The sequence below is a fragment of the Sebastes umbrosus genome, chromosome 7 (genome assembly GCF_015220745.1).
Source record: "Sebastes umbrosus isolate fSebUmb1 chromosome 7, fSebUmb1.pri, whole genome shotgun sequence".
Lineage (NCBI taxonomy): Eukaryota > Metazoa > Chordata > Actinopteri > Perciformes > Sebastidae > Sebastes > Sebastes umbrosus.
This window is the reverse complement of record NC_051275.1, coordinates 16,546,954-16,568,795: the sequence shown is the minus strand read 5'-3', so window position 1 is coordinate 16,568,795 and position 21,842 is coordinate 16,546,954. Positions and strand designations below refer to the sequence as shown.

Genomic DNA, 21,842 nt, shown 5'->3' with positions numbered 1-21,842 from the left:
AAATGGCAGTTTGCTGTCCAGCTCGGAGTCGGACTACAACACTTGTTCCTTCTTGTGTCTGTGAAAGAAAAGTACTTTTGATAGTAGGAGTGGGCGATGTGGTTAACATGTCATTTTAAGTGTAGATACCAATATAGTCGACTTTATAGAAAATCAGTTGAGAAACTGTCTAATCCTGGAAATCAAATTAATCCCAAAAATTCAATATTGCCATAAAACGGTCAGCGGTGAACTGCATGCTGATGGCAGGTCGTCTCAGGCTTCACTGCGTCACATCGCCCACTCCGAACTGACGGTTTAGTGTCATTTAACAGCATCTTGAGGAACCTGAGTGAGTTAGGATTTAAAGTTCAACAGTTCCAGTCAGACCAGGGAAGAAGAAGACGAAGAAGAAACCTCCTGATGAGAGAGAAGTCCTGCAGAGCCGAGCAGGAGATGATTTTTAAGTACAATTTCTATCAGCGATATCTAAACTGACACGGGAAGATTAAGAGTCATCCTCTGCAGGGACGTAACCGTCCGTTCAGTACCAGCGTCCAAAAGAACCCCACACATTATTTCTGTATGAAAAATAGATATAGTAGACAATATCGGTAAGCAAGCTAGCAGTATAAATAGTGTCTTTTGTGTTCATTTGGGTTATCACAGAACACAGGGACGAATCCTCTCTCACACACACACAGACACAAACAGACAGACTGGTTCTGATATGAAGGAGCTTCAGTGTTGTCGAGTGAGTTTCAGGTACAGTAAATGTTTTCTATAAGCACACGATACCGACTGGTGGCAGCTTCATTTTGATTAGTATGCAAAGAAGATAAATAGTTTGACATTTTGGGTAATAACATTACTCACTTTCTAGTGGAGGGTTAGATGAGATGATTGACACCACCCTCATGTTATATGAAGCTACAGCCAACAGCTTAGCATAAAGACTGGAAACAGCTAACCTCGTCTACCAGCAGCTCTAATTCTCACTATTTACCAGCCACAACAGCGGTGCTGGTATTGTTTTCACCTTATTGAGTGTGTGTGTGTGTCATCGCTGCAAAATGTGGTCCTGGAGACAACTACTGGAGCGGGAACTACCGCAGAGGAGGTTTGGAGTATTTTGCCAGGTGTTTTTATGTCTGCTGACAGATTTTGTCAACGCAGTAACGTCGCAACCGTGCGAAGATACAGTCCCGAAACATTACAGGTGTGTAGTTGAGCTCAAAATGAAGGTTCAAAGTTCAAAAATGGGTGTGGTCCGAGCAAGGAGGGTAGGAAGTGGGGAAACATTTTACAGGTGTGTAGCAATGTTATAATAGTTTTTAATTTTCAATTAGTTTTTACAATTCAATTTTAGTTTTGACTTGTCGATTTAATTTTAGTTTCAGTTTTTCAGAATGCTTTATTTTTATTTTTTATATATTAGTTTTACAGTAGTTTTTGTTTTTGTAAGGGCCAGATATAATGTCTTAGAAGTATGTAGCTATATGTACAGTACATACAAAATACATGTTGGTGTAGGAACAGGCATAATGTTTGATGTTCAATCTTCGCTCTACTTTAGTGAAGAAATTGCGGCATCATTTGTATTTTAATATTTATAGTTTAGTTTATTTTTATTTTTTCTTAAAGAATTTAGTTTATATTTAGGTTCAGTTTCCTACAAATATTTTTCACTGCTTATTTTTGTTTTAGTTCCCTATAATAACTTTGGTGTGTAGTCCAAGCAAGGGCTACCAGAAGTAGTGGGGTAAGAAGTGGGTAAGGGGCCGTTGGCCTTCTTAACGCCCGTGGCCCGATTTGGCGTTGCGGCTGGTGTGATTAAAACCAAGTGTGTAAGATGTGATTAAAAAACGAAAACGAAAGATGTTTGCAGAGGCCAGCTGGAATCTGGTGTAACAAGATTTTGTTATCTTTGTGCCGAGCCCGGCTGGCAGGGAGGATCCTCACCTGCATGTATCCTGTCTTCATGCTAAGCTAATAACTATTTGCAGGCTGTATATTTAACAGAAAGTGTCCGCCACAATGCGAATACAAAATGTCAAACTACTGCTTTAAATATTAGAAAAAAAAGATTATTTCGAAAACGTGCTGTGATAACGACTCAAGGTTAAAATAATTATCCAGTACATTTAGATCTGAGATGATGCGGCACTGCTGAACATAGTGAAAATTCAAAACAACGCACTACATTAAGAGATATGATACTGTTAATATCGCTGAGCTTCATGACATCATTTACACTCGCTCGACATGCTGAGATGGCTTGTTTCACATCTAAAAAGGGCCACAGGTTCATCCATGTAAACGGAGGAAAGAAAAAATAATTGTGGCCCACCAGTTTTCATATTACAGTAAACTAGTTTGTTCATCACTCAAAACGTCCTATAACAGACCGTCACATTCACACCAACGGGTCATAATAATGCATCTTGTCTTGAGCACAAACTGTGCCATAATGCCGTACCATCAGTTACACACACACACGCACGCACCTCTTTAGTACGACAATATCAGTACAATATAGGTAATATTGATACAGGAGAATTGTACCACACAGGCATCTATCTACAGTACCACGTCTGTAGAGTTTCCATTACTTCTAGTGCATTCTGGGAGATGCCGTCTGTAATGAGTCTTTTTTTTTTTTTTTTTTGGCTGATTCGCTGCAGGAACAGTATTAGGCCTCTCCAGGTGATGTAGTGTTCTCTAAAACAGTTTCCTCTCCTACTCGCTCCTCTGGCATAGTAGCATATGTATTTATATATATATATGACAAGTATATAAGACTTCAGTTTATAAAAATAAACAGGCTCAGAGAATAGAGAGCGAGGGTCTCCGCTCCGTCTGCGCGCAGGCTGGCTGAGACTTTCTGGGAGTGTTGCATTTTAAAAATCAATCGTCTCTACAGTTTAAGGCAGTCCAGTGGAAGCTGAGCGAGGTGACGTCATTGTGACCTCTGCCGCCGCCGCCACTGTGTGTGCAAGGAATCATGGGCACTCTCACCGTCGCCCTCCCATCTGTGGCCTGAATCTCTTCTCCTTCTTCTGCAGGCATCACTCCCTCTTTGAGTCAGTTTCATGTGTTAAGGAGGGAGCCTCGTGCTCATCGTCTGTCTTGTCGGTGTTGGTAAAAAACCTGCTGAACTTGCGCAGCTGCTCGCTGGCTGTGAGGCTCTCCACCTGCAAGCGCTGGTTGTTCTCCCTCAGGTTGGCCATCTCTGCCAGCAGGACGACTTTATCCTTCTTCTCCTGGTGGAAGAGAGACAGCGAGATGAGGAGAGAAGAGAAACGATGACTTTTCATTTAAGTGTGCGGCGCTCGAAATTAAGGATGTCCCGGGGACAATAAAAATAGCACCTGGGACACAAAAGACACAGTGTCTGGGACAATTTGGGGACAGTAGAGAAACTTTGTTATTTAAATGCATCATTAATATATATCATTTTAATTGTTAGCCGTTTACATATGACTTCCAGGGACGAAGCGAATTCACATCTTCACATTCAGGTAGAGTTCAACTTTGGTGAACTTTCAGCGCAAATATCTCCTCGGCAGGCGATGATCACTTGCCTGCATTCGCGCATATGTAACCATGCCCTAACATGCAGAAGGTAAATATCCCTGTGTGTGTATTTTTGTACTGCTTCATCAGGATGTAGAGTGTTGAAGTCAGATGTTTCATTCATTTGTTTGTTTAATTTGAATAATTGCATTGAAAAAGTGAATCTGAATAGTATAATTTGAAATTGAATTTATTAGTTTGGAAGTCCAATAAACTTGAAACTGAATGTAATGTTATTAAATTGAATTCTGAAACTGTATTTGATCCTCACTGAAAATTCAACTCTGCACTTTCACATTCAGTCTCACAATTCAATGTCAGTTTACTGAGACACACATCCGGTTATTGAGTTGTCAAGTGCAGATTCTCTCAAAACTCGTTATGATGGTTTGTTTTTTGGATTAGTGGCAGAAACGAGAACACAATTCGTGGAATTGTTTACTCATATCAGCAAACTTCGATGCCTAGCTTTGGGGTTCACAGCGGGCTGGTGGCCAGCGGCTATCACGTTCTGGGTTAACAGTTTGCTCAGGACTTTCTACTTTAGACTGTTTAACAAAGGAAAACTGTGAAAAACAAAAGACTCTCACTCTCTCCAGATCGTTGTTGAGCTGTTTTAACATCACTTCCAGATGGTTGAGCCGACCAGACAGTTCGTTGGGCACCTCGTCTCTGTAAACACACACACACACACACACACAGCACAGGTTACTTTGTATAGAGCCAAAAAATACATACCAACTGCTGCACAGGTTACGTATGTGGTTGGGGACGACAGGTTTTACTGGTGTTTGTGTGGGTGCGTTCATTCTTGTGAAAGACTGCTTGAACTTGCCCAAGGCAATGACACCCATCATTATCATTATTATTATTTCTATATATATATATATTACTATTATCTTTTATTTTTTCCTTACTATTATTATTATTATTATTATTTATGAAGTTATTGAGCTTACTTATCAAGATTATTACAGTTACCATTTATCTACTCTATCTCTCTCCTCCTTCTCCTCAGACATGCCTGCACATGCCTCTGGTCACAGTTATTCACATATGAATATATTACACACTTTTATACATAAACACAAACACTTACAATACTCCCATTAACAAAAACAACCAAAAACACAACATTGGTTTCATACATCTTATGATAATGTCTGTACATTTCATATTACACCTTTGTCTATATAATGTGTCACTGTTTGTTCTATGTCACACTGACAAACAAAGACTGTTTGAACAGAAGCTCTTCAGGTTCAATTATATATTGAGAGCTGCCCCCTGGGAGAAAAATAGACACAGCAACTGGTACAACAATTCAAACAACCAACTGTTTGCTCTTGTGATTAGTAAACAAGCTGGGTAAACAGTTAAGTAAATGACTTCAAGGTGGCAGTTGTAGGTCAACAGTGAGATTGACCTACCCAATGAAGGTTGGTGTGGTCCGTGGTGTCTGAGGAGTCTGAAACTGGACCGGACTGACGACCGGTCTCATGTCTGGACCTCCAACCTGCGGCTCAGTCAGTGAGAAGAGGGAAACCGCTCTTTGTGCTGCAACAGAGACACATAATCACACTTAAAAAGCTACATAAGTTAGTCTTTTTACCAAAAGTGTCCCTCGGGATTCAAGACACAATCACACCTCAGCACAGGAGGACCTGGCAGCAGGTGAGGTTGTGGATCAAGTGTTGGTGAGAGTCTAGAGTGTTTTATCAGCGCTGCTGTGATCGTCTTTGTGGCTTCAGAGGACATGAGGGACGGGAGAGAGACCCAGAAAAGAAACAGAGGCTGGGAAGCAGAGCAGGCGATCGTGTACGAGGTGTAGATGAACGCACAGATCGCTCCTTCTTTCTCAGGAGTGTCGTGTGACAGAAGAGAGCAGAGTGAAACCGATCAACATCCAGACAATACGTCTCACATCCACCAGGGATTGTTAATCATATTTAATGAATACTACTTTTTTAAATTGCTAATTCATTGTTACAGCAGAGCGGTTACATTTTTGGGATATTTAGATTTTGTTTAGCATTAAATTGACCAATAAAACCATACATAAATCTGAAAAAGATTAAAAAAAGGTGGTTAATGAAAGCAGTTGTGTATGTAACATTCAGCCAATTTTAACCGCATTTTTGGTCCAAACCTTAAGAGAACTAGAATTACTGCCTTGTGGTTGTATGCCTCCACCAACCAGACAAGTTGCAGTTTACATCCACGTCTGTCCAAAATGTCACCACTTCATCATTTTTATCCTATTAGACATTTCTGTAGAATTGTCATAATTAGCATCTTAATTCTTCAGTTATGGCCAAAAATGTGTTGTGCCTTTGACCACCAGAAGTGGACATTTGTGCCAAATTTGAAGAAATTCCCTCCAGGCGTTCCTGAGATATCGCGTACACAAGAATGGACCAGACGGAATACGGTGGTAATTGAAAATATAATGCCTCCGGCCATGGTTGTAGGTGGCGCGGAGGCATAAAAAAACATCCACATATTACATTTAGAGTCTCACACTGAGTTGAACAAACCTAATCCTGAAGTGTCTCCAGCCTCACCTTCGTAGGCTTTAGCAGCGCTGACCAGGCTGGACCACTCGAGTCCACATGCCGTGTCAGGAAGAGGCATCAGCCCGGGATCGAGCCTCCTCAGAGGGGGGACTTTGTCTCTAACTTCAGTGAGAGACAGCTCCGAGGCAGACAGAGGCACTGAGGGACAGGAGAGAAGAACAGCTGCAGTGAGTCAACAAACCTCTGCATGAAACAAGGACATCCGCATACTACAAGGTTGTAGAAGTTATGAAAGCAACAATCATAATAGGATTGCTTTCACCACTGAGCTCCTTGTATCCCCACAGAATGAGATTTAACAGAGTGTAAGTTTTGTCCACTTGCCTCTAAGCAAAATGACAACAGTTGTTGCAGTTTGAACTCACCCTTCTTGCTCTGCAGGTGGTTGGAGACGCCGTGTCTGCGTATGGGCAGCGTGCAGGTGAACAGTAAGTCAGTGGGTGTCGTCGGGTTCTCAGAGTTGGCGAAGCTGGCCTCTCTGCGCCCGCTGCACAGCGACTCATCTGAAAAGGTTCGCTGCAAGGTTCGCCTGGGAGACTACAGGGAGAAAAGTGACAGAGATCAGAGAGCTGTTTCGTCAAAGTAAGACCGTTGACTGATATTAATGGTCCAGTGTCAAGTGTTCCTCACTGGATCTCTCTGTGGCATCTCTCCCGGGTTGTCCATGATGATCAGTTTCTTCAGGTCGTCTTCGATAGTGCTTTTGTATGTCCGTCGTGGAGAACGCAGGTCCCTCAGTGAGGCTCGGAGCCGAGGTTGTCCAAACACGTTCTTTGAGTTCGTATCCACCTGCCTGGAGACACGAGACATGAGCACCAAAACACAAAGGATAGTGTGTATCTTTTCCCCACACTGACCCAAACCATTTACACTTCCAGCCCATTTACAGGTCCGTGTTTAAGTAGCTGCTTTTAAGGCCCAGACGCACCAACCCGACATCAAAGAACTAGTCAGTGAGAGTTTTCTATTAATGGTAGAGGGAAACACCTTATTACTTCATACTTTCCTCTAATCTTTATTTATTTATTTTTTTAATTACACAATCATTTCTTCAGAGCTCAAAGCACTTTTGTTGAACTGGTCACTGGTTTACACAAAATACAGATCATATTTTGCAAAAAAAAAAAGAGATGGACTTTTCTTTGCATGCATTGATAAGGAAGAACTAGCAAACTCACTCCCTTTAAGAGATTTATCATAATGATTTTAGGCTGTGCTTCACACTAAAGACACAATGTCATGGTTTAAACTGCAGGTCAATGAGGTAGAATTAAGTCAGTGTAGAGTTTTAGATGCTCTTTTGAAGTGTGCTCACTTGGTAAACTCATTATGTTCCAGTACCAGAATGTGGAGACCAAAAACTAAATAGGGTCAGAAACGTGAAAACCAACCCGACTCAGTTAGTGAAGATGATGTTTCTAAATCAAAGCTGCTCATTTGAAGCGCTTAGTCACTAACTTACTTCTTGCTGTTGCTGCTGTCAGAACTGGATGGCGTGGTTGCGTTTGAAGGTGACGGGCTGTTGTTGTCATCGTTCTGCCAGGCGGTTTGTCTGCTCTTCCCGTAAAAGGCCTTGGGGGCGGAGCTGGACAAAGGAATGGAGCTTAAATGAGCCGAAGTTGGCGTTGTCGTAGCAGCTCGGACGGGCCGGACTTTCTCAGCTGTCGGAGTCTTGTAACCCTGCGGTGTGTAGGCCCTGAGAGGACACACAGATATACACATGATTAATTAATCATTTGATGGAAGATCTGTAAAAGTCACATACGATTGGCCACGCGTACCAAGTGTTATAAAAGAAGGAAAGCCTTTTACGTTTTTATGAACTGTTGAAGGCAGTTCATAGAAACGAGGCAACTAAAGTATGAGTTCACTCAATATTTGTTAGGAGATAGACAACGTCTGCTTGTCTACCCTCCTTTTCGCGGGAAAAGATTAATATTTATTGTCATATTATCACAGCAGACTATGTCACGAATAGCTGATAGATGATGCAAGTACATTGATTTAATCTAAAAGATATTCAAATTACAGGAAGGAAAGTCCAGAGAAAATCATTTTCTCCTAAAGAACAAAAGATGAACAATTTCTGTGCTCAAATAATTCATCTTACATTATATGGTTTCATTATTTGCCTCTTTGCAGGGTCATTTAAAAAGACCAGCAATGAGTTTTAGCATTTTGACACTTAAAAGGAATAGTTCAACATTTTGGAGAATATGCAAATATCAGCCAACCATCACCCCTAAAGTGCATTGGTGCTGTAGGGGAATCTTTGTTACATTTGTACAGAGCCAGGCTAACTGTTTCCCCTCTGTTTCCAGTCTTTATGCTAAGCTAAGCTAACCATATGCAGGCAGTAGCAAATATGAGAGTGGTACTGATCTCTCCATCTAACGCTCAACAAGAAATCGAATGAGCATACTTGCATGTTAAGTCCACCAAAAATACATTATCAGAACACAGATATTTGTGGGTAAATTGAGTTTTTTTTACTGCTCTTTGTATGGGTTGTCTTTCCACATGAATATATTCATGCATATCCATGCATAATTTATTCTTGTCGCATACATCTTACTTTCCTATAGTATACAATTAAAGTCAAGGTAGTGTTGTCTGAACTATGCTACTGACTGCTGATACAACACCATAAACAGCAAAGGTAAACAGCAGAAGAGTCCTGAACTACAACTACCATCATCATTAACACCTATTGTAATCCTCTGACCAAAACAAAGCATACACTTTACAACACTATCTGCACAATACCTGTGATGATTCATCTGTGTCCTAAAGCCTTTAGTTTCATGTGTATATTATGTTGATGGTCCAACACATCCCAGGCACACACAGTCGATGGCACTCGCGGCTAAACACAGATTGTCTTAATCCAACACAGAGCGGTCGAAGCTAGTGTATGTTTGTGTGTTTTAAGCCTGCATGCATTTATGATGTGGGGGGTGGTAGGAGCACCAGCAGAAGAGATCACATGATGATCTGTATGTTTCACAAGGATTAGGCTGCTTTGATCCTTAATATACCCTTTAATGATAGATTTTCATATGTCATACTATTGTTTAAAAACAATCTGGTGGTACATAACGGCTGCTTTGTGCATCATTCACTAAAGATTCCTCAAAACTTGTTCAAAGTCTTTGCGAAGTACACACATTCTCCATTAAGCTAAGCAGCATTAAACTGCAAGATTTATGAACGCAGCACTCTCTGCATACAATAAAAGCCGGCGCATATCTGCCGTGTCATTCATTGAGGTTAATGTTAGTTAATGTTAGCTTCATAAAAAGGCCATAAAAGATGCATCTCATCAATGAGTCTGTCTCTTACCTGGGTTTGAAAGCATCCATTTTCTCAGTGCTGGAGCCAGGAGGCGGGAATGTCCTAGTCCGGTACCCTTTGTTCTGATTGGCTGCGGCTGGTATGATGGGCGAAGACTCTCGTCTCCTCGCTTCTCCGCTGCTGCCACTCCCACTGTTCCTTCCCACGGACAGCTCCTGGATGCCGCTGTAAGTCACAAAGCAGTGCATGGGCTTGTGGGACTGGCTGTTGGACATGTTTCCGTGGCGAGCGTTGTTGTAGTGGGTCGAGGCGTCAATGCCGCTGTCGTTAGACCCCCCCTTGTTGAGGTCGGGGTCGGGGTCGGCCGGGTCGCCGAGGCAGCCCCCGCCTCCTCGCTCGCCTCCAGCTCCTCCGTCGAACCAGCGCTCGTCGCTGTGGCTGCTGGAGGCGTTACTGGACAGAGTGTTACTGCTGGAGTGGCTGGAGTACTGAGTCTCGCCCTGCAGAGGACAAGAAGGCAACATTTAGAAACACTCTGAGGCAAATAAGAGAAACAAATGAGACGGGGAGATGATGAGTCTGACCTTCGAGTGTCTGTTTGGAGAGTCTTTCCCAGGGACATCCTGTCTGGTTGGTCTCCTCTGCCCCCCTCCACCGCCCGGTCCCCGAGACGACGGCGCTGGGACGTGCCAAAGCGGTTCTAGACAGAAAACACACACAGACACTCGCAGGATTAAATCAAATTACACTGAACCTCCATGGTTGGCAAAGAGGATTAAATACTTATAGCACATTTAAACACTGACCTCCACCCACCCACCCACCAACGTGCAAAATCACACTCCACTATCTCTACTGTGCAACACACACAGTTTGACACACCATGAATGTAGTTAAAAACAAGTCTGATTAACTTACAACCTGCAATTAATGATTTTTTTGGCCACATGTTATCACCTTTTAAGTTGATATGGCGAACATTAAAGCAAACAGTTGCCTGTTTATACATCCAGCAGTCACAGAGCAACATTATCAGTCATTTGGAGTCATGTTTTTGCCACCTGATGAATGTAAGGGTTTTTTCACATCTGCCTTGTTTAATTTGGTTGAAGCGAACCCTGGAGCGTCAACCCTCTTGGTGCGGTTTGTTTGGGCTGGTGTGAACACAGCAATCGCACTCGGGTGCGCACCAAAACAACCGAGCCGAGTCCTCCTTGAAGGGGTGGTCTCGGTTCGGTACAGTACGCTTCGTTACGTTTGTGGTGAGAACATGATCCGACCTCAATCCGGTCCAACTGGAGAAAGCATTGCGCCTTTTTGGATTAAACCAGTTCCGGTAGCAAGCTGCACTGTGCAACAACAACAACATTACTATAAAAGAGTCTACGCTTGCCCTCGCAATTCACATCAGTACTAAACAGGTGTAACGTCAGGCTGTGTTGAAGACCATGGGCACACCTGATGGATCTTATATATGGATCTTAATATTTTCGGCCGATGAGCATGTCACAGTTTAGAAGGTTTAAATCACACCTCCTCCTGAACTGTCTTGATATGCGCCTTCGGCGACTCCAGTGCATTAATACATTGTTTTCCAGTCACAGCCGCGCCTCATTTTCAAACTGTATCGTTTGCCTTGACTGAAAAATTGCTACGAGGTAAAAAAAAAAGATGACCAGGGCCAAGGTCAAGTCAAGGTCAGTTGTTCCTCCATTGTGAAATGGGAGAGTGTTGCGTCCTGGAAGTCTGCTCTTCTTTGTTTACTTTCAGGAGTTTTCCCGCATGGAAATTTGGACCAATTATAGAGCAGTTTCTTTGTGCACCAAAATTTTGGTCCACCTGTAAATGTCGCTGTGTGAACGCAAACCAAACTCGACGTAATATGCAACATGGTAACAATTTGGTCCCTGACCTGGACCAGAGCAAACAAACTACAGGTGTGAAAACACCCTAAGTCAATATTTTAGTAGTGTACAGGGATTTTTTAGAGCTTTTTGCTGAAAATAGCTGTCTGCTGCGGCCGAAAACGCTGATGAGAGCTGTGAGAGTGAATCAAAAATGAAATACAGAGCTAAAAAACGATGAAGCGCTGAAGAGCTAAAAGGAGCTGCAGAGTCAGTTAGGTAATACTGTAATTCTTCATTGTCAATATAAAAATATTGATTATTATATAGGAGCGTAAGTATACAACTTATTGCACATTAATTGCTTGCAGGTTTTTGAAGGTGGTGTACCTGTTTTACAGCGCTCCATGGTGCTCTCCTGACTGGTGAAGCCTGAGGAAGACTCTCCACTGGAGGTGATGTCCACACTGAGGTGGGGCTCATAGGGCAGCAGGGGGCGCTGTCCTGCTCCATATCTACACAGATGGATCATAGGAAGAGGGGCGGCATTTGATTAATAAACACATTCATGCCACTGTCAGTTATATATGAAATAATTAAAATATTATGTGTGCAAATTAGATGTATTCATACAGTAGGTCATCCAAACACATTAAATACATACACACACACACACACACACAGAATTGTGTTAACTAAAACACACAAATACACTGAAATAAAACTCAAAAGAAAGCCCTAAAAATGCAGAGTTTGTATTTGAATTTCTGTTTCTGTTTTGTATCCCCGATGGCGGTTGAATAAAACACATTTCTCTGGTTGGGCGAGATGTTTTCAGCCTCCACACAGTGAGGAAGAGCCGCCCACACAACAGATCCTTCCTCGAGGAGACAGTGTGTTCATACACGTCTAACTGCAGATCCGAACACATTATTCAGTCTCGTCTTATGAACAGATATAATCCACCTCTAGCACACAAAAACAGTTGTTACATAGGACATGTTCGATCAAGATCACAGGAGTGACAGAGGAGAGCTCAGAGAACAAAAGACCACACACACACACCTGTCAGGGGAGGGTTTGTAGCGTACGAAGGGGCCTGGTGTGATTCCAGGCGGCCCCATCGTGGATAGGCCGACCAGGCCGGAGGAGGGCGAGGAGAAGCTGGCTGAGGGGTTTCTGTAGGGCAGCACTCTGTCGCCTCCTGCAGGAGACAGACTGTAGTGGTTCTCTGGGTAGCTCACTGGCCTGGAGGACAGACAAAGAGGGTGACGGTTAACCAACAGAACAACAAACAGACCACAGAGAGGTGAGGCATACGAGTGAAAATAAAAAGCAATTCAGTTAGACCCTGCCAGGATTTGATTGTGGTAATTAACTTTGGGAATGGGCAGATTGACACCAGCTCCAAGTAACAACTGAGAGCAAAAAGGGTCAAAACAAAACGTTTTTTTAAGAGCTATCAGTCACTATAAATAATCAATATCAGATAATCTAGATAAATAAAAAGCTAATATTGATGCTATTTCAGTACACTTTTAGAAATACCCAATTGGGTCTCTTCTAGGGCTGCAACTAACAATTACTTTCATTGTCAATTAATCTGTTTATTATTTTCTCGATTAATCAATTATTTGTTTGGTCTATAAAATGCCAGAAAATGGTGAAAAATGTGGATCAGTGTTTCCCAAAGCCCAAGATGACGTCTTCAAATGTCTTGTTTTGTCCACAACTCAAAGATATTCAGTTTACTGTCATGGAGGAGTAAAGAAACCAGAAAATATTCACATTTAAGAAGCTGGAATCAGAAATTTTTTACTTTTTTTTCTTTAAAAATGACTCAAACCGATGAATTGATTATCAAAATAGTTGGCGATTAATTTAATAGTTGACAACTAATCATTAATCATTGCAGCTCTAATCTCTTGGTAATCTCTGGTAATCTAATGTGAGTGAATAAATCCAGCACAGTCTCACCTCTTAGAGTTGAGGTGCTGGGGCTCCCTGTAGGGAACAGGCATCAGGGTCTTGTGTGAGCGGGGCAGTGGAGGAGGTGGGGGACCCATGGGGGCCCAGCGCTGTGGGATGGGGGCGCTATGGAGCCCCCCAGGAATGGGCGGACTGTCCCATCGCCACATCGGGCGAGGGGAGGGTCGGTAGCCTGCCGCCAGAGGCTCAGGTTCTGGCTTCTGCTCCATCGTCTTCATCTCATACTCCTCTGTGCAGCCCCTACAGAGAGAGTGAGGAAGGGACATCCGGCACAACAAGTGAATCTAATGCTCGACACTTAAAAGTCCTCACTCCCCAATCCCAAACATTTTTTCTCCTCAACACTGCCCTTGTATATTTTGATTCTGAGCTCTGGCTCAGTAAAAAGCACTGATGAGAAGCAGCAGCATCCTCTCTGAAAATCTGGACTGCAGCTGAACCAGAGTTCAGTGTGTGAAAACCGCTCAATAAATCTTTATTGATCAACTCGAGACACAAACACAACTGAAATGTTTTCATGGTCTCGTAGTAGCCTCTAGCTAGCCCGAGATCCAGCACATATCTTTTACACATCATCATTATTTCATTCACACAGCCTACTACAGGAGGGCAGGGGGCATCAAATATGTATAGAGGATGTATTCAAGACGAGACAAATGCCGAGAGGAAGAGAGAGAAGGAGATGAGAGAGAGAAGGGCGGCCATGATGGTGGAAGAATTGTGAGAAATTCACAGTGAGGTCAAACAAAGCGGATAAAAAAGAACTTAACGATAAACAACCACAAGACAGCAAAGACTGAAATAAGAGAGATGAGGACGCAGTGTTTGATGTGTGTCTGAAAGAGTCACCAAATTAGGACTGCAAATAATGATTATTTTTTATTATAAATCAATCCGCAGAATGTTTTTTGATTAATTGTTTGGCGTACAAAATGTCTGAAAATAGTGAAAAATGTCCATCAAAGTCTAAGGTGTCGTCTTAAAAGTATTATTTCGTTTGACCAACCGTCTAAAAACCCAAAGATATGAATGTACGGTCATGGAAGACAGGCAAATATTCATATTTGAGAGGCTAAAACTAATGACATTTTTGCTTAAATGATTTGACTGAACCAGAAACACTCATCATGAACTATCTCACCCTCCTATCCTGTTCTTATGTCTGTCCTTCACATTTTAATTTCCTTTAAAAAGGGTTTCTATTCTTTTAGTCTGCATTTTCATGTTTTAATGTATTATGTAACGCACTTTGAATTGCATTTGTGTATGAAATGTGCTATTCAAATAAACTTGCCTCTCCTTAAACTATTAATGGATGATTTAAATGGTTGCAGATTAAATTTCTGTCTATTGACAAGCTGATTAATCAACTGTTTGTTTCAGCTCTTCAACTACTAGGTCTGGGCAATATATCGATATTATACCGATATCATGATATCAGACTAGATATCGTCTTAGATTTTGGATAATGATTATCATAACATGGCATAAGTGTTGTCTTTTCCTGGTTTTAAAGGCTGCATTTCAGTAAAGTGATGCAATTTTATGAACAGACTGTTCTAGCTGTTCAATTATTTGTCTTTACCCACTTAGTCATTATATTTACATTACTGATGATTATTTATCAAAAATCTTGTGTCAATATTTTGTAAAAGCACCAATAGTCAACCCTACAATATCATCTCCATATCGATATCAGCGTATTTGGTAAAAATACTGTGATATCTGATTTTCTCAGCCAGCCCTAACAACAACAACAAACAACAAACATAAGGGACTATTTCTTCAACAGAAAATAGTTCCAATTAACAGTTTGGATTATTCTGAATAACAGGGACATTATTCAAACAAAGATAAATTGCTGTAAAAAATAAAACAAATATAGAGATTCCAATGCTGAGAGCAGAATAAATTAAATTCCTTATACTCAGATGAAATTAAAGTAAATACCACCAAATCTATCTGCACCTGCGTGGATAGATACCAGCAGAGGTAAGTGAGAAAATACCTTTTTTTGTAATTTGGGTGTTTAACCTGGATTAATTGTAGCGCTGGTCACAATAAACCTTCAATCTAGTCTGCTACAAGACTGTAAAACATCATCAAATGAAAGCTGTGGAGATGTAAACAGAACACACACAAATATGTCTGTAGAAAATATGAATACTAGTAGAAAACAAAATCAATGAACATGAACACAACACGTGGTCAGGACACAATTGACTCAATCAATATCCACACAGTTACACAGAGCAGTAGTACAAACCTTAGAGAGAGCAGAGTCTACACATGTTGACATTCAGTGTTTCTTCCATCACACTGACACAGCTGGAGCTCCCCAACACACACGTGGTCAACCACACTACAACATCACACCTTTTCTCCTCTGCATCCGTCCATCTTGCATGAGCACGGCCACGATTCAGAGCAGAAATGAAAAAAACACTTCCAACTCCGGTTTCTCTTTCTCTTTCTTTCTCTCCTCCGCCCACCTCTCTCACTCCCGGTGGTGTTGAGACGCGTCCTCTTCACCGAGCGCTTCTCTGCCTCTCCATCTCAATAAACCCAGCCCTCTCTCCCTCTCTTTCTCTCCCTCCCTTGTTCCCGTCCTTTTCATTCGCACAGGGCATGCATTTTTAATTAATCACTTCCACTCGCTTATTTATTTTTTGTGGTCTCCCTTTTTTTCCCTGCAGATCCCAAGCTTAATCTTATGCAATCTGCTTGCCTGGCACACAACGGCAAACGATTCAGAGAGGGAGAGAGAGTGAGAGAGAGAGAGAGAGAGAGAGAGAGAGAGAGAGAGAGAGAGAGAGAGGGAGGGGTGAGGAGGGGGGGGGGGAAGGATGAAATACAAGACTCTTAATTATCAGCTGCTACTTGAGAGAGTGTGTGTGCATGTGTGTGTGTGTCAAAGGGATTTAACTTGGTGTAATTAAACTGCCTCCAACATTAAAGATATCTAATCACTGTGCGATCACACAGTCAGCCACAATTACTGTATTTAAAAGCCCTGGTTCTCAGTCAGAAACACGACACACACACACACGCTGTGGTTATTTCTTCACCTCTGTAACCGCTCTGTAGCACCACATCAGTGTCTCATAAGGCCTCGTTATTCTGTCTTTGTCAAGGCTGTGTGTTTGTAGATGAAAGGTTGGAAAAAGATGACGGCAGGGAAAAGAAATAGGTTGTGGGAGGAGGGGAAACGAGGCGATAGTAAGCTGAGCGAGATGAGACTAGATATGAAGGAGGGGAGGAACAAAGAAAGGCACATTTTTGCTAATTCCCGTTAAACAAATGCTTCTTTCTTTCTTTGTCTCTGTGCCTCATTCCGCCTATTTCCTCTCGAAACACACATCGTTCTTTCTCTCTGTTCACTCGCTTCCTCTTTTCACACACTCCCACACAAAATCCTCTCAGAACATTGGAGTCTGGCCACTACCTCACCCATGCTTTTGTGTGTTTGAGTGAAGAGCGTCCTGCACTCACTCTGGCTCTCGTCCTTCCACTACACTCAGCCAATGCTGTTGGCTACTGCCTCAACATCTGTATTCACCACAGCTGTTTGAAAATGAATCACTCTCATTAGTTTGGCTTCAAAGACATTTGAACACACCTGCGAGGTCCCCCCTCCTCATAAGGAGGAATGATGACGACTTTGACCGTGACCGACGTCCTCAGCAGGTCGATCATCTGCTCGTGAGTCAGCGTCACCGCGGCCACCTTGCAGATCTCCACCAACCGACTGCCCTGTCTCAGACCCGCCTGCCAGGCAAAGCCGTATTCCTCAACCTGCATCAAAAAATACCCCAAAAAATCTTCAAACAAGCCAGTTTATGTACAGCCAAGAATCTTCATAGAGGAGTATTTGCGATCTGGTGTGGCAGATGGTCATCTGATTGTACCTCAGCCACAGTGCCGTCCAGACGAACATGGAAGCCCAGTTGTCCCAGTCCGTTTCTTCTCAGAGTCATATCCACCGTCTCACATCCCACTGTCAAAGACTGGCCAATGAAAGGACATGATGTGAGTAAATACATATTATATTTACGGTATTATCATGTTCTTATGTCTCTAGGTATCTTCCAAAACAAAGGAAACATCATCAAACAGCGTGGAGGGGGAATTAAATACTCAGGAAGAGCATTAAATACTGAAATCCATCAATAATATTATTAATAAGCACACAGAGTACCATGTGACGTCAACTGAAACTAGGCATGTATTTGGTACTTTTAGACAGATTAACTCATTTTTTTTATATTTTGTTTTTCTGTTGGATTAACACAAAGCTTGCTGGAGTCCAGGAAATCTCCTTTTCCCAGCATTTAATTCATTGAATTTTACAGGGATTATCACAATATGAAATGCCTCTCCTCAGCCAGTGGAGCACAACTTCATTTAAAAGGTCAGTGATATGGTTGCATAGAGTACCTTCATGCTATATAATATTTGAGCTCATGTTTTAATATGAATCTAATAGGCCTGGATAGTATATTTTTGAAGGTTATTAGCTTTGACCAGGGCCTTTCAAAAAAAACCCACTCTCTTCTTGTAATTATCTTCACAGCTGCTCCTGTTAAGTCTTGAATTTCCAGGTTTTCCAGGATGCTTAGGAAAACTTTCAAGGAATGAAAAAACAATCCCAACTGTGGAAATCCTCTGAGCTTGAGAAAACGGTCTTGAAATGAAAACAATTCCACCAATTTTCAAGATAAAACTGTAATGAATCACATATTAATAAAACACAGAGACTTGGCAGAGAATAATTAGGGTCTTTAAGTGGTCTGAAGAAAAACTTTTGCACTGTGTGGCTAAAATTTGCATCATGATCTCCTCCTATTTATTTTAGGGATACCCAACAAAGGCAGTGAAGAAGAAAACCGCAAGCTAGTAAACAAGGATGTTAATTATGCCTTTATTAAAGGACCAGTGTGTAACATCTGGCAGCATCTAGCGGTGAGGGAGCAGAGGTTTCCAAGCGTTTAGAAAATCTACGGTGGCCAATGTAAAAACGTGAATGGCCCTATCTAGAGCAGTTGTAAGGGTAAGGAAGGTCATTTGGAGAATAGCAGAGCCAGTGCTTAGAGTGTGTGTGTGTACGTGGGAAGTGAGTGGTGAAGCAAGAGAGAGAAAATAGATCGGTGGTGAATGTGTGTGAGCGAATTAGTGAGCTAGTGGAGCAGGAGGCAGAGTTAGTTCAAGTGAATGTACAGTGGAAGTTAAAGTTTGTGCAGAAATAAATGCTGCAGCTCCTCAAGACCAAGAGAGGTTTCCCGTGTCTTGCTTCCCGACGGCTGAGTGACGCGGGTTAACTCCGGAGCGAGTAACCGGAGTGAGTAACCGGAGTGAGTATCGACTCTGACTGAAGCAGGAAAAGTTAACACAGTTGTTTTTTCTGTTCTCGGCTACGGTAGAAACATGGCGGACTCCGTGAAGACGACCCACTCCCTATGTAGATATTAACGGCTCACTCTAACGTAAGGAGAACTCTTATATTTAAGTGATTATATAATTAAGAAAACATACTTATTAATATTATATTCCATTTGTGCCAAAAGATCCCCCTAATTGTTACACACTGGTCCTTTAACTATCACCAGTAAAAAGACAACAGGAAATGGGGGAAACAGCTTAGCAAAATATTTTCTCAGGACGGAAATTAATTTAAAACATTGTTCAGGCCTCAAGGAGCCACACAATGTATTTAGAAACATTAAATGTAAATATGACTTTGTTTGTTTATATCCTACCACAGTCCCAAATACAACACAAGCTATGTGCTTCAAAGGTCACAGAGATTTACATTTCCTGGTCACACTTCCTCTACACTTGAACCAGCTCTGAACTCTCACCTTTAACCTCTGCACCATCTCCCTGATGTCCTGTGCACAGCCCTCTGGTACCCGCACGGCGATGTGGTCTCCTCTGCCGTAGAAGATCTTCAGTGACAGCCGCTCCGGCGTCCAGCCGATCACGTCCGCACAGAAGCAGTTAAACACCACCTCTTTGGTGGCGCAGTCTGTCAGGAGGACGTATTCAGCCGACAAACCCAAGGCACATGGGAGCTCCGTCCCTCCTCCGCTGAAGTCCTGGGCCATGACCCTCCAGGCGACGGCCCCCGTGGCTCCCAGCTCTGCTCCCTCTCTCGCCTTGGAGCGCTCCCGTTTTTTAGACGCGAGGGAGATGAGGTTGTTGAGCTTGCCGGCCGAGTCGAGTGGCGTGCTGCTGACGTAGTTCTCAGCCAGGTCACGCAGGTACTCCTGCCGCGTTCGTGTCGCCATGGTGTGGAACTTCTCTGACTTGTGCGCTGCAGTTTCTGCATTGATAACTTTGGCTAGGAGGAAGTTACGAAAGTTTTCCGGGTCTCGGAAGGTGACGCCGCTGGGGATGGGTGGGCCGAAGGGAGGCACGTCCTTCATTCTTGTCACAGCAACACTGAAAGAAAAGATGGAACAGATTTGAAGTGTTTTATCATAGTTGTGTATATGTGAACATGTGCTTGCTCTGTTAAAAAACATTTACCTGTAACAGGTGCCTTCAGAGCAGGGGTTGTGCACACGGACAATAACAAAGACGTGCTGGAAGTGTGAGCGAATGTTCTGCGGGGTGAAAGGCAACGCTCCAGGCTCCTGAAAGATTATGGTGACAATGTCGTTCCCTATGTGCCTCTTTCTCAGGAGCTGCGGAAGAACAGAGGAGAGATAAAAATGACAAATTAATAAAAATGAGCCAACACAACCGGCATTAATAACTGACTCAGTCGACGGTCTGACAAGGTAAAACAGAGACTGAGATGCTCACTACTAGATGCCAAACAACAGCTCTTTATGTAATTTGTTTTTCGGATTCTGTGTGGGCTATTTGTGTCTGTGTGTGAGCTGGTTTGTCCGTCTAGCTGTGTTGGTGTAGGAGACGTGGCACAGTGTCCAGGCTGTGTCTGTGGCGCGGTGCTTGCCAATCCTCTCTTCATCTGCAGAGGGAAGTGTGAAAGTACCAATTATGTAATCCAGCCCACTGTTTGGCCATGGATACACGCATTCTCCAGCATGGTGCCATGGGAACATCCTTCACTGCTTGATTTAGTGGTTACAAACATTACCTATAATTGTTAGAATTTGGAGAAAATAAGTTTGGGATATTTTATCAACATTTTGACTATTTTCTATTTTAGCATCCATTCCAAATACAACAAAATACTGCTGATAAATAAGATTCAACAGGTATTTACTGTACATTTCCTCACTGGTCATACAAGATGTGTGTGCAGGCCTATCTTGTGCTCTCCTTTTTTTTTTTTTTTTTTTAACGTAAGAGCCTCCACAGTATCTACAGTATATTTCTATTTAGCTCCTCCTGCCTCCATTCATCCACTGCAGGTTGTATTTAATGTCAGATGCTGCCACCTAGAGGTTCATCTGAGCAAGTACACCTCCTCGCTGCTGCAGTCTTTAAACCTCTGGATGGAGTTATTGTGCCATTTATAAAATTACACTTTTTGATTTAAGACTTGACAGGAATATGAACTGTTCAAACACACTTATAATTGACTCAATTAAAAATGTGCAACCCTCTCATTTCTTGTTTACGCACCATTTACAAGATGTGATGATGAAGCTTGTTTATAGCAAACAATAGATTGCTATGGGTAAATAATAAATAATAAAAGTATAGTTCACCAAATTCACATGATTAATTTATTGTCTTTTTTAATGTTTGTGGAAGAACAAATGACTTCTCCACACCACTGACACATTGTACACTAATCCTGAACACCCACAAGGTCTGTCTGAGCTCCCGTGTGAGCCTCAACACTTATGCAAACTATTAAAAATACCCACACACAAAACGTTATCGTACACACGGGTCACTGACACACGCAGTCCACACTGCAAACACAGAGCGCCCAGGAGAACGTGTAGGAAGACATGCAGCTTTATTTAAAGAAGTAAAAAAAGAAAGCGAGGGAGAAAATAAAGAAACTACTCACTACTGAACCCCACCCAGCTCTGATCTGGTTAACAAATGAGTGTCGGATAGAGGGCGAAAGAAAAAGCCAGTGAGTAAGAGAGGACAGAAAAGACAAAGACAATAAAAAACATGAGAGGCTGAATAAAAGAGGGAAGAGACTGTGAATGAAGAGGGTGACACAAGTCACGAGTTTCCACTTTATGAATTCTTGCTGTGGTTTACGACCCGGAGTGATTGGAGGAGGCTTTAACTAACCACCAGACAGACTTTGGGTGACACAGAAGGAAAGTCGTAGATGTATTTTTCAGCCGTACACACCATACACACCAAACAGCAGGGGCGGTGCTCATAAGCTCTTACCTGCTGTGGGTTGTTGGGCATGTATGGCAGCATGGTGGACACGTGGAACATGACCTCGTACCCCTGGTAGGTGGTATACAGGGAGTGGGTGCCCGTGGAGTCCGCTGGAGAAAGATATTTTAATTTCACGTCAGACATTGTTAACTACAGATGTTGAATTAGAGTCCAAACACTTAATGGTTTAAATAGATGTTTTTCCAGAGATCATAAGGATGCCATTGTGTTTTTCCAGGGGTTATGACACTTGGCC

At 42.4% G+C, this 21,842-nt stretch overlaps 1 protein-coding gene across 4 annotated transcripts in view; it reads right to left on the bottom strand.

Annotated features, from left to right (window-relative positions):
* Positions 1–2,285: 2,285 nt before the first annotated feature.
* sipa1l3 (signal-induced proliferation-associated 1 like 3) overlaps positions 2,286–21,842 on the bottom strand; it is a 73,097-nt gene continuing 53,540 nt past the window's right edge. For 3 of the 4 annotated variants that reach the window (XM_037774623.1, XM_037774622.1, XM_037774624.1), the window contains 17 exons: positions 21,593–21,696; positions 19,787–19,944; positions 19,117–19,699; positions 17,167–17,265; positions 16,878–17,053; positions 13,247–13,498; positions 12,335–12,517; positions 11,660–11,784; positions 10,010–10,125; positions 9,474–9,925; positions 7,594–7,827; positions 6,762–6,924; positions 6,497–6,668; positions 6,093–6,269; positions 4,986–5,112; positions 4,146–4,227; positions 2,286–3,242 (listed from right to left, as the gene is read on the bottom strand). In XM_037774623.1, the coding sequence (XP_037630551.1) occupies positions 3,048–3,242; positions 4,146–4,227; positions 4,986–5,112; positions 6,093–6,269; positions 6,497–6,668; positions 6,762–6,924; positions 7,594–7,827; positions 9,474–9,925; positions 10,010–10,125; positions 11,660–11,784; positions 12,335–12,517; positions 13,247–13,498; positions 16,878–17,053; positions 17,167–17,265; positions 19,117–19,699; positions 19,787–19,944; positions 21,593–21,696 (3,398 nt within the window). In that variant the 3' untranslated portion in view covers positions 2,286–3,047. The remainder of the gene's footprint in view (positions 3,243–4,145; positions 4,228–4,985; positions 5,113–6,092; positions 6,270–6,496; positions 6,669–6,761; positions 6,925–7,593; positions 7,828–9,473; positions 9,926–10,009; positions 10,126–11,659; positions 11,785–12,334; positions 12,518–13,246; positions 13,499–16,877; positions 17,054–17,166; positions 17,266–19,116; positions 19,700–19,786; positions 19,945–21,592; positions 21,697–21,842) is intronic. The other variant, XM_037774625.1, reaches the window with a different exon arrangement.